The sequence below is a fragment of the Xiphophorus hellerii genome, chromosome 11, assembly GCF_003331165.1.
Source record: "Xiphophorus hellerii strain 12219 chromosome 11, Xiphophorus_hellerii-4.1, whole genome shotgun sequence".
In the NCBI taxonomy this organism is placed as follows: domain Eukaryota; kingdom Metazoa; phylum Chordata; class Actinopteri; order Cyprinodontiformes; family Poeciliidae; genus Xiphophorus; species Xiphophorus hellerii.
The window spans coordinates 9947748-9960571 of record NC_045682.1 but is presented as its reverse complement, the minus strand read 5'-3'; the positions used below and the strand labels follow the sequence as shown (position 1 = coordinate 9960571).

The window sequence follows — 12824 nt, the reverse complement described above, 5'->3', positions numbered from 1 at the left end:
GGCAACAAGTGTCTTACTGATGTTATTTCAACCAAAATGGGTCAGACCAGCAAATAGGTGATAGGCTGGCTATTTTAACAGTTTGATTAGGTTTGGGGGTTGATAGACAGTTTTCTATATGCCAGTAAAGATGAAAGACTTTAAATATACATTAACATAATAAGAACCGAAGACTCATGCTTTTAGCACATTGGGCTTTCATGTGAAAACTGTAAGTAAAAGCAAACAGAGCCTTAGCAGTATAACCTCTGCTCCGCACTCTGCAAAGTGAAAGGCTGGGTATTGACAGAGCAGCCAGAAAGGAGGATTGCATCCGTTGCTATTCATCAGCAACTGCAGCAGTCTGCCATCCATTACAAACCATTAGCACTAACAGTCTTCAGTGTTTTCATGAAGGATAGTGTTGTTGTCAACATCAAAGAATAGCACATTTGTATTTGACAGATTATTTACTGGATGTACAACCATATTTTCTGCTCAATGAGCTCCAGCTTTTGTCTCTTATAAAGATGGACAGAAAGTAAAGATGCATTTGTTAACATCAAAGTCTGATTTGTCTCTCCAACAAATGGTCAATACACCTTTGTAGATTCTGCTGCTTGTAAAGCACAGATCTTGGTATTTGTATGTGTGAACAAGAAAGAGAGTCATATATTAAAACATTTAAGTGCATAAACCTTACCAACTCAAAGCACCTCAAGACCTGACAGGTACAAGTTTGCCAAAGTGGTTACACTTTTCTTCCAAAAGCCTGTGGATGCACAAAGATTTTCCATGTAATTACGAGTGCTGATGACTGCTGGCTCTGTTAAAAGTTTCCCTGAACGCAGCCAACTCCGATCAGATAGCAGCGTGTAAATGACCGCGACACCAAAGCCACATGATGCTCTTTTCTCAAACAGAAACGGACAGAACAGAGAGGGCAAGTGTCAGCTATCTCTTTTTAAAAATCTGCTGAGGGTGAGAACAGAGGCACAACGTTGAAAGGGGAAAACAACTGAGACTAAAGGAAGCTGCAAAGAGAGAAGGTCAGAGATGGCTCGTTTCCATTAAATTAGAAGCGACATTTTTATTCCTAGGGAACATGTTCAGTGAACTGGCAGCCTCACTGATGCTAACTGTAATGATACAAACATGTTGAATAGGATATTAAGATGCAATCATTGCTGAGATGTTAATGAAAACAAAGCATGAACAGTAATTAACAGTCTGTTTCCTCTGTGTACATCCAATATCCCAAATGTTGGTTTTGACTCAGGAAGATCCAGAAGTTCAGAATATTTTCAAGAAATGTTATACTCTTCCTTATCTGTTAATTGCATTATTTCTTACCTTAAAAGACATTTAATTAAATAAATGTACAAAAACAATTACAGTACTTTGTAATGTCAATTTTCTTCTTTACCGCTTAAGTACATTTCCCCCCTACATCTCACACATTGTTTTAAATAATCTCATAGTCAATGGAGAATGCATACACCAGCACAAAGTAGTACGTGGAGACTTACAATCTGCTCTGCCTGTAAGTAATAGAACCATCTTAACAAATACAAAATGTGACCCGTTTAATATGTCTGAAAATTCTTAATGATGGTTAGTAAAACAAAGAAGCAAGTTTACAGCAGATCTTCTTGTAATAGGTTTCAATTGTGCAAACTTTTTTCTTTCTTTCTTATAAACAAAGAAAGATGTTTAAGCTGTTGTTACAATGTTTTTCTTCCTAACTTGTTGGTGTTATGAAATACAAATATTTATACAGGTCTAAATGTGCGGAGGTTTAGAACATTTTGTGGACCATAAAGGCCCGTCATGTTTTCGAAGCGCTTGCTCATAATGCATCTCCATCTTTCATTGTTTCTGTATGTGCATTGAGCTCAAGAATGTAGAAGTCATGATTCAACTATATCAGGACAGACTACTTTGCTTCTGTCATCATTAGCTCATTTATTATTATTATTATTGGCAAACAAATACCAGTTGAATCAATAATGAAGTAAGGGTGTTGCCATGTAAATCTGGTTTTACATCTGTAAGTCAATGCCAGACTCTAGTGTAGTTTTAGAGTTTATCTTCCTATGTCAGTGAAATAAAAGGGTGGTGAACAATATTGTAATGACATAATACTTTAAAATAAAAATGATTACTTATTAAATTATCAATATGCAAGCTCAGCCTTTTTTAGCCCTTATTTCTTGTGACATGTCTAGACATTTAAATTGGATACTTATCAATCAGTCTTCTGCAAAACCTCTGTCCTAGTTATTAAAATATAGAAAAATGGTTCTAAGCATGTGTGTGTTGGGTGTTAATTACATTTCTACATCTGGCTTGTACAGACATGAATAACACATGCATCCACAATGCAGTCTTGACTCCTTTTCTGTCTAACATATTTGCACACTTCCCTTCATTCTTTTATAATCTCTCCTACTTTTCCCGTCTGCCCTTTCCTTTCCAGCTTTCTCCCATGTCTCTCCTCCCCATCCCTTCATCTATCTAGGGACAGCGTGTATTAGGACAGAACCTTGGCAGGTGTTTGCTCATTCAAGTGACACCGTTTTATAATGAGAAAAGTGCAAATTTCAAAATGTACATTCAGCTGTCTCTGTCTGGATGCAGACGCTCTCTTTTCCTTGTCAACAACCCATCTCGGCATTGAATTTGTCTGCGTGTGTATGTATGTGTGTGTTTGTAAGAGAGATAGAAGGAGAGCAAAGCAAACAGAAACAATCCTCACTGAATAGTTTCATATGCATTCTGTAGCTTGAGTGATTCCTCAACCTCCATTACCTGTTGTACGTTGCTGAGATAAAGCAGGCTGTGTGATATGTAAAATGTGCCATTCTCCATACGGTAATTGGCTTGCAGAGATTTTTTTCCCTGTGACAGAGATGATTTTCTTTCATCAGTCTCTTCCTGCCGTGTGGAGTTCAGTGGGACACCGTCACCAGCCCCACTTCATTAAGTCCTTGTGAGAAGCAGGTCACTGAGGAGACAGCTTTTGCCCATCAACTCAATAGTATTTTTTTTAGCATTTTTTCTCTCCTCAGCTTAAGACTGCAGCAGGAGACCAGATGTCTACAAAGTAAAGAAAAGTTTACTTTGTAGATTTGGGATGCAGTGGCTTGCAAAATAATTCATGCTCAATTAACTTCTCATATATGGCCCCAATACAGTCTTAAACTTTAATATGTTTTATTTTGATATTGTGGGATAGATGAACATAAAATAATATAAATGTGAAGTGGAAGGAAAATTACACATTATCTTTTACAATAAAAGAAAAAGTTAATATTTAGCAGGGTTGCAATTATATCTGTAAGTCTGTTTACCACTTCATCTACCAACTGTATTATTTTGGCCATTTTCCTTTGTAAAAGGATTCAAGTTCACACAGATTGGATGGAGAACGTATGCAAACATCAATCTCCACTAATTGGCACTGATTCTAAACCGAATTTAGGCCTGGACTTCAATTAGGCCATTCCACCACATAGGAATGTTTTTATCGAAACCATTTGTACTTTGTAGCGCAGCATATTTAGCACTGTTCAACTGGAAGGTAAACCTCATCACCAGTTTGCAGACGACTGTAGACTCTAAAGTTATTTTCATCAGGATGGCCCTGCATTTAGTTTAAACCATCTACCTAGCTTCCCTATCCTTCCTGAAAAAACCACGCCACACCCAGATGTGGTCAGCAGCATGTTTCACAGTTTTGATGGTATATTAGGGATGATGTGCCACACCAAGCTTTTGCACATATTCCTAGAAGATTATTTTTTTGACCAGAAGACATACTTCCACATAAGCTTCTTTTTAGCTCTGTACTCTCTTCCCATTGAGACAGATTAAGCCAGTGTCTAAAAGTAGGAAAATATTCCTGATTATTTAAGGAAGATCCCTGTGAGTGATAAGTAGCTGTACTAAAGCATGCAGTACTAACCGGATCTGTTGCTTTATTTGAAGGCATAACCTCTTTCTCACTCTGACCTGCTTTGTAGTACAAACAGAGCTGACATGTGCCTGACACCAGATTTTCTGGTTTACAAGACAAAACACAAGCAACACATTCACAGACCTTTTCTTTTAGTAATTATAATGTCTGTTTGGATGCGCACAATGAAAACGCAAATAAGAAAATCTAGTGTTTGTTTTTTTTTAATGAAAAACTAAATGTTTCATTCAGACAAAGACAATGCCCAAAGAAAAGCGACACAGAAACTATCTCAAGGTCAAAAAAAAAAGTTTCTTCTATAGGTGATAAAAGCTTTTGCAAGCTCTCTCATAAAATGCATCTTTAATTCCTCTCCTTTTTCCCACCAAGGCCTACATTTCATCTCATTTTTCTTTTTTTTTCACCACTCATGTTTTATGGTCCTTGTCTTGGAGAGAAGGGTCTTGTTGGGGATCTTTGGAGATTTACAGTCAAGTGTTTTTCTATCAGAGAGAACCCCATACCAATCCTCAGACCGATAGGAAAGGATGTTTCACCAAGGCACTATTACAAGAAGGAGAAAAGAAAGTCAGCGGTCTAAAAGCATTTTGCCCCCTGCTAAGATTATGTTTCGTGAGAAGCTTCTGTTATCTGCTTAATAAGAAAAAAGTCTGCCAGTTTTTCCTTATTTTGGTATTTACTTTGGAAAACTTTTAAAGCCTGCCCTCTAAATTGCTCAGGCACGGATCCACTGAATGCATCGAAGCTCTCAAGGACTCGTGGTGGAAAGCTGGGATGCCTGACATTCCATGTGCACACATGTAGGCGTGCACTTACAAACCTACACACATATATGCGCATGCTCACACAACCATACACAGGCAGAAAATTGATTTAGACAGCTGAATATTTGACATCTAAGGACTTGAATGGTTTCATATTCAGAAGCTCACGGGGCCAAAAATCGAGCAATTGGCCCTTAGCTGTTCACCCATAACACTAATCTTAATGTTTAAACAGATTCAATCAATCTGCAGATGGCATTGCATACTGGCAGAGACAACCGCAAGTGGAGCACAGAGGGCCAAATTAATAAAAGCACTACCTATTAAAAAATATTAGTTTTTACTACATCACGCTTTATTTCTTTGTATATGTTTAACTGAGGGATGGTAAAGTAATAAATCTAAAAAAAAATAAAAGTAAACAGCAAGATTTTGGTAAACGCTGACAATGTTTGATGAAAGGATTGATAGAAAATGTCCTTGTTTACTGGAATAAAAGTGATCGTAGCAGATTCTCGCCGTTTTCAACAGTTGAACCTCTTTGCCGATGTTCTGCTTTCAACTACTCCCTTTATGGTCCGCTATATTTCCAGCTTTTTGGGATGTAGCAAAAACTGTACCTATCAAAGCAGCAGAGCTCATCACTGTTTTATTTTCTCTTTTATTTATTACATCTGTAACCTCTCAAGGTAAAATAAGTTGTTTCAAAATGCAACCCCTTAAATGGTAAATACATATGAACTAACTTCCAACAAATATTTTCTTGGTGTCTGGAGACAGCAAGCAAAGATGGTACAACCCTGCCAGTCTCTTGAAGACAGAGGTGGACAGCTAACCGAGACTGGGAAAAAAAAGAACAAGACAGACTGAAAATGAAAATACAGATGTCAGTGTTAAAAGAGTAATCATGTGAATAAATGGACAGCAAATTACTGTAGCTAAGCTGAATAAGTAATTTCAGTGTCACACCTCAGCTGGTGCTCAAACATGATGGGTCTACTAAATGGGTCTGTAAATTTAGCCTGAAAAGTAATTAAACATAGGCTCTTTCTAGTATAAGAATATCGAAGAAATCCTAATTATGCCTCATTGGAAAATTTCTCCATCCAGGAAATAAAGCTATTATCAAGTCCTGAATTACATAAAACCAAAAGAGCAATTTGTAACGAGATATTAGCCTCTTTTGAATCTTATAAAAGAGAGAATCCCTTTTGCCCAGTGCTCATCTCCCTCGGTCTGTCAAAGCCCAGCTTAAGTTCCTCAGCGGAGAGTGATGGAAAGGACAAAATTGGCTGCTTTTGGGACAATGACTTATTTGAAATTCAAACAACTCTCCACAGACAGCGCCTTTGAGAGGATGGGAGACAAGAGGAATCTCTTTCATCCGACTAAATGACTTGGAGGTGGGTCTGAGCCCTGACATTAAACAACAACAGCCGTGAAACTGGCACACTCAAAGAGCTGTAATGTAGACAGTTGTGTGAGTTTGTGTTTGAAAAAACAATATGCTTATGCTGATGCTTTATGGGGCACTATACAGCACTAACAGGGGTAGCATGTGTTTTTACTTTGCAATATGACAAATGCGCACAGTACTTTAGAGTCAACAGAAGGCTGAATCAAATGATAAACTCAATAAATTAAAATTAATTATCTCCAAGAAAATCTTTTGTATTTACATTGCTGCATGTTTGACACAAATGATTCACAACAGGCACAACACAACAGCAATAAACAACACCATACATCCAATGTTATACATAAAACAGTTGTGATCCTATTCTAAAGCGGCCTGTTGTTAAGGGATGTAATTATGTAATGAATCAGGTTTCTTCCATATGAGCCATTGTCCTTTACCTACATCCTGCGGGCAGTGAGGCTAGATGTTCATTAAGTAGGTGTGGGAGTTCCTGTTCTATTGAAATGACCTTGACTTGTGGCGTCGTTATTAAGTAGAGTGAGGTTGGGCATCGGAAGACCTATTATTTTTGCAGCAGTGGTGGTCGCCTTTGTGAGCTTGGTTTTTAACAGAGAGCAGGTGGAAAAACCACAGCAAGTTCTTTCGATCAATAGCCACTGATCAAATATAGGGAGCTGCCTTATGCGGACCAGTTCAGCACTAAGAGCCAAACAATAATTTCAAGATTAACTTCATGACACATTGCTTGCTGGAACAGTTTTTGTCTTAGTCTTTAGTTCTTGGTCTTAGTCGCTAAGTCATTTGTGAGACACCTGAGTCTATTTTTACAAGTGTCCTCTGTCCTCCTGCGTATTGAAGGGGGTCCATTTGTGCAGTATCATGTTCAGGAACAGCTTTTTAAGGCATTTTCAGTTTTTATTTAAAAAATCCTTACATTTTGACACAGTCCATTGCAATGTGGAACTTTTATGCAACAACAATAATTTCTACTTCACTCATGAAGTTATTAACAGCTACCAATAACACATCAAATGTTCATTTTTATGCCAAAAAATATTCCATGTTTGCTACACTGCAAAAGCAAAGAAACTTTTCAATTGCTACACAGAAAAATATGCAGAAACTTGGTGAGTTTGGATGGTATTTTCGAGCAGCTTGGCCTAATCCCCCATCTTCTTCCTCCCAACAGACAGCAAAGAAAATTAATCTGAAATCTCATGTGCTCAAAGGCGCTTGCAGCTGAGACTGCGTTCTCTTCTCACATTGCCTGTGGCACTTTTGAAAACATTCATAATCTCTATGCTCCCATCACCATGTGCATCTGAACTCACCATGATCAGACAGAGAACCCCCCAAAGAACTTACACACACACGCACGCACACGCCTGCGCAACCCCACATACACGCACACATACATAAATACATCATCATCCCAAAAAAAGGAGCACTACAGTTCTGGAATCTCAGTACTATCCCCTTTGCTATTCTGATAATACAAGAGTCCTTGGCAAGTTTTTCATTTTCAATCTCAGAGCTCAGCACTGGAAATGCCATGAAATAGACCCCCAAGCTCGACCCCTGGTGTGATATGGAATAACCTGCAGAGAACATCAACTGTTGAATTTGATGTTCAATGGAGCTTTTTAGTGCCGCTCTTTCAGAAAAGAGGCATGTAAGTGAAAATGTGAACCAAAATGCTTTCCAGCTGCATGCGCTCGCTTCCAATATGCAAAAAAATCCACACCAGCAATGACACAGTTGGACACAATCACCAACATGTGAAATGGACACACACATGGAACTGGACGAGGAAGCCCAGCGGGCTGCAGGATAAAGGAAGAAGACTGTGTAAATCCCATATGTGCTTAATCCAGACACTTATAAGAGAGTGTGATTCATACTCTATTACACCCAACTAATACAGCTGAGAGACACACAGGGCACAATTATTTCAGCTGCTATTACCTGACGAAATAAGTGCCATGAATTCCATTTATGAGGACTTTACTAAGATGGTGTGAAAGGTCAAAAATAAACCCTTTGCACCTATTAGCCACTAAATTGCTGGTTGCTTCCAGTCACATCTGCACTTTGCTTGTGTGTCACTTTGAAGGGTATTTGTCAGGTAATGGAGCAAGCTTATTACTGAATTGTAGAGTTTTTAGGATGTTATCCGGTAATTATTAAACACAGTGTATTATCTGCGAATACACCTGGTAACATAAGTATTGTTAAGCCAGTATTTGTGTTGGAAATGCCTCGGTCAGGATTTGTTTTGGTCCTTTTTTGCGATTATGTTTGGGATGAATACCTTTCTAGAAATTATAGCATGTTTATGAGGAAAAAAAATACTTTCATTTGGAACCAAAAGATGAATAAAAAAACAGAGAAGAAATGAAAATGGAAATTCTTTACGTTTGGAAGAAGTCTACGAAATGTGCCTTTTTACTTAATTTTATTTTTTGCATTGTGTTGACCTCTTCCATTTGGAAAGCAGCTCAATTCAAAAGTTTGGAAATAGCAGGACCAACCGTTCCAACCAATTTAATGCCAAACACAAAATCTGTAATTTAATAATTATAGCAACATATTTAACTGCTCAATGCACTGCTTATCTGATTTGGATTTGATTACTTAAGCTGGAACACATTACTGTTAGTGTGTAGGATGTCCTGATGAGCCAATGTCTAATGACACTTTAAATTTCAGATTAGGATGTTTTTATTCAAATAAAAATAAAACATAGTTTTGTGAGTTCAGCTTTTAAAACACCGTCTACCTTCAGACTGATTGAGGATGAAACATAAGAAATCTGATGGAAGCCATTAAAGCTGCTCTTGCTGTCTTCACAGATGTGCTCCAATAAACAATTCCTACTTTGAGATAAAATGGGTCATGCACAAAAAAGAAACACTGAACTCCCTACATTGCTCATGGCAGGTTAAACCCCCTGCTGGTTTCTCTGCTCTGTGCGAACAAGTCAGGAACAGAGATGGTCATATCAGTTCTCACCCTCAACTGCTCTTCAGCTGGGTATTTCTGGATGCTTCAGTGTTTATCTCTCTCTCGTTCTATATCTCCATTGCTCCCTCTCTTTCTTTCATTCTCTCTCTCTCTCCATGTAAGATTTAAGGATAAGCTATGGATAATAATAGCCTCATACCACCCATCACCAGATGAAAGGCTTTACAGATTTTTAAAGGCATGTGTGTTTTTGTCTGGACTGCGATACCCGTTGTGAAAATAGAGAGCGCACCAGCAAACACAAACATTATATCTCATGCTTTGTTCCAGTGACAAGCACGCATGAAAAAGAAAGGATTATTTTGTCAGTTTATCTGCCAACACAAGCCTACATTAGAACGGGGAATACTCTGTGCCTCTCCTGTGGGTGTCAATGTGTGTTGTGCGTCCTCAACTCACCTTTCTTGTCCCCAAAAAAAAGGGTCTGCTGTGCTGGGTTCGACCACTGGAGGGAGGTGTTGTCATTATACTCCACGCGGCAGGTCAGGTTTGCCGTTCCACCCTGTGTCACCGTGACATTTTGAACCAGAGGATACTGACCACTGATACCTGCAACATGACACAACAAGAAAGAGGAGATGAAGATGAATCGGGAAAGAGAGAGACAGAAGTAGATGCCACGTTTATGGAGGCTTAAGTTAAAGGGCTGCCTTGCTGGCAAAATGCATTTAATTAAGTTAATGAATGATGAGTCAATAAATTCAAACACGTGCATCATGTATCCATCTTAAAGCTTAGAAATATCTACAGTGCATTGCAGGAGAAATTCTTCCTCCAAAACCTTTTAAACTTTTCAGTATTATAATCGGAAATTTCAATGTACTCTATTAGGATGTTATGTGAAAGGCTAAATAGTGTGTTACTGTGAGGTACAATATGAAAGAATACATATTTTTTACATAATTTTTACATACCGGTCTGGAATTGTGTTGTGTGCATTTGCAATCAACCCCCTGAGTTCATTATTTGTGCAATCATCTTTAGCTGCAATTACAGCTGCTAGTCTCTCCCAGCTTTGCACCTTTAGAGAGTGCAATTGTTGCCCATTATTATCTGCAAAAATAGCTCATGCTTACTCACAATGAATAGAGATCATGTGTAAATATCAACCTTCAAGACTTGCCACAGATCATCAAGTAGATTTGGGTCTTGACTTTGACTGGGCCATCCCAACACATGGGCATGCTTTGATCTGAACCATATCTTTGTCGCACTGTCTATGTATTCAGGGTCAATGTTCTATTGGAAGGTGAGCCATCATTCTAATCTAAACGGTTTTGCAGCCCAGAGGAGAACCCCGCTACCGTCTGCTAAATCCACCTTTACATTTACACTGATCACTTCTCCTGTCTCTGAGGAATAAAAGCATCTCAACAGGATGCAGTTGCTACCACCATGTTTCCCCATAGGGATGGAGTAATCATGGTGATGTGCAGGGTAAGTTTTCCACCTCACATAGCATTTAATATGCATTAAATGCAATCAGACTTTATAAGTGAATCACTTTAAACAAAAAATTGTCGACCAAGTCTCTGACCAATCTACCCATTTCTTTGATATTCATAATGATGTTTTTTCACCTCCTAATATGTGATGCCAGTGGAGAACAGATGCATTTATACTGAGGTAAGAATGCAGCTAGGTAGTCTCCTTACCAATTAAGTTTTATCAGAAAGCTGTGGATTTTTTTTTATCTCTAAAAAAAATACATAACGCTGAATATAAATACTGCATATCACTTTTCTTCCACTTGAAAAATTATGTAAAAATGTATATCAGTTGAGCGGAATGGTTGTGATGACGCAAAATGTAAGAAGAGTTCAAGGCATAAGAATGCTGCAGTTTATCTCTAGAACAGTCTAAATATGGCGTACATTTGCCTTATTTGGCTTTGGAAATAAGAAAATAAATAATTAAAGGCTTAAGACCCTAATTACAAAGCAAACGCTCAGGGAGGCCGGTCAGTGATTATGGTGTGCTAAATTGGACCCAAATGTTGAACACACAGGGGGTGTTTAGCCAGAAGTATTGAAACCTTAGCTACAGTGAAAAGGACCAATTAAAAAGCTGTCCTCAGTGGACATGAGCGGATGCTGATGTGTGTTAATGCGTGCATCCAGTGAGCGAAAAGCTGCCGGCAAGTCAAATTATACATTTCATCCGTGACCTCAAAGCTGAACCAAATTCGTTTTCAGCACCACGGACAAGGCGCTGTTGTGACTGGCTGTCAGCGGTTACCTTCTAGTTGTCAGGACCCTGGACAGCTCACAGAGTCGTCAGAGTCTGTGTACTTTGGTACGAGTATACATTCGTGAGCGCGAGGCAGGCTGGGAAACAAGTGAACAGTAACAATCATAAATCTATCCCTGGTGCCATCCGCAGAGGGACAATGTTAAAAAAATTGTGAGAATGAAGGTTTTCAGGGGAAAGAAACTGAGTGATGCACATGGAAAGAGAGATTTACTTTTGGAAGAAAAAAGAAATCCAAAAAAGGCAGTTTTAAACTGATAACGAATGTCCCTGTATGAATCAGTATGATCTGCAATTTTTTTTCGTGTTTCTTCACAGAAGGTAATTTATTGCACAGGTGAGATAAACTAACCCTCAAACTGTGTTTGCCTTCTGGGTTAGCGGGTGAGTCAAGCCCTATCATAGAAGCTGTGGGGGAGGACGAGCAAGGAGGAGAGACGAAGAGGTGAAAGAAAGGAAAGAGAGGGAGAGGTAAGTCAAGGAGCATGGGTCATTTCCAGTGTTGATTAAGGCCTCCCGAGGTTAATCATGCGTGTGAGAGATAGAGAGGGAAGAAGAGATAAATGGAGGAAAAATGGATCTCAGCTATAGGAGGAATATGTTTTATTCATAGAAGTTTTGTATGAAGCATTATCTGTCGATTTAAAATACTTCTGCATCTGCCTGCATATTTTCTTCAAAACTTATCTTTAAATCACTTACCTTTTTTTATATAATTTATCACTCATGCACTTGGATAACATAGTGATGGGTATGATGCATTTTAGCTTCTTTTTGCTGGCCTCAAATGAAGTTAGTAGTTAACCTCTGCACTGAATAACAACAGTAAGTGAGATTTTGAATGCAAAGAAAGAGTCTTGCAAAATACAGGTGAAGCCCAGTGGACATGTAAGCATCTAAAATCAAACACCTAAAATCATAGGACAGTGGCCCGATTTGATCTGCTATAGGGATTGAATTGGCACTGGAAAAATGTTGTGCATAATTTCAGATAAATGGTTCTCTACTCAAAATGTTCAGTTTTAAATATATAACAAATACAAGAAATGAAAAAATGACTCGTCTTGTTCTCCCCACAGCACACCAGCAAACTCACCCTCATAATAAACCTATTTGACTGCAAAGGTTCCCATCTCTGCTGCTGCTGTTTCATCGCCAGTGGCACTGAAGTTAGAAATGAGTCAACATTAAAAGGTACACATAAACTAAATTTTCAGCGTCATCAAAGCTGGAACTGTATGGGTTTGACGATATTGGCTGCATTAAAAGATCTTAAAATATCCTGTCCAAATATTCAAATAATTGAATATGTTTTTAGCTTCTAATGTTAATACCCAACCCTAACCAAATGGACCATTTTGAATTTGCAGCCAAGTAAGGTGACCATTGTTAAGAACTGAAATAAAAT

General features: G+C 38.4%; 1 protein-coding gene across 3 annotated transcripts in view; it reads right to left on the bottom strand.

The window, feature by feature from the left end:
• Positions 1–12824, bottom strand: part of LOC116728309 (cell adhesion molecule 2-like) — a 227283-nt gene that overhangs the window by 52355 nt on the left and 162104 nt on the right. For all 3 annotated transcript variants that reach the window (XM_032576315.1, XM_032576317.1, XM_032576318.1), the window contains one exon: positions 9566–9715. In XM_032576315.1, the coding sequence (XP_032432206.1) occupies positions 9566–9715 (150 nt within the window). The remainder of the gene's footprint in view (positions 1–9565; positions 9716–12824) is intronic.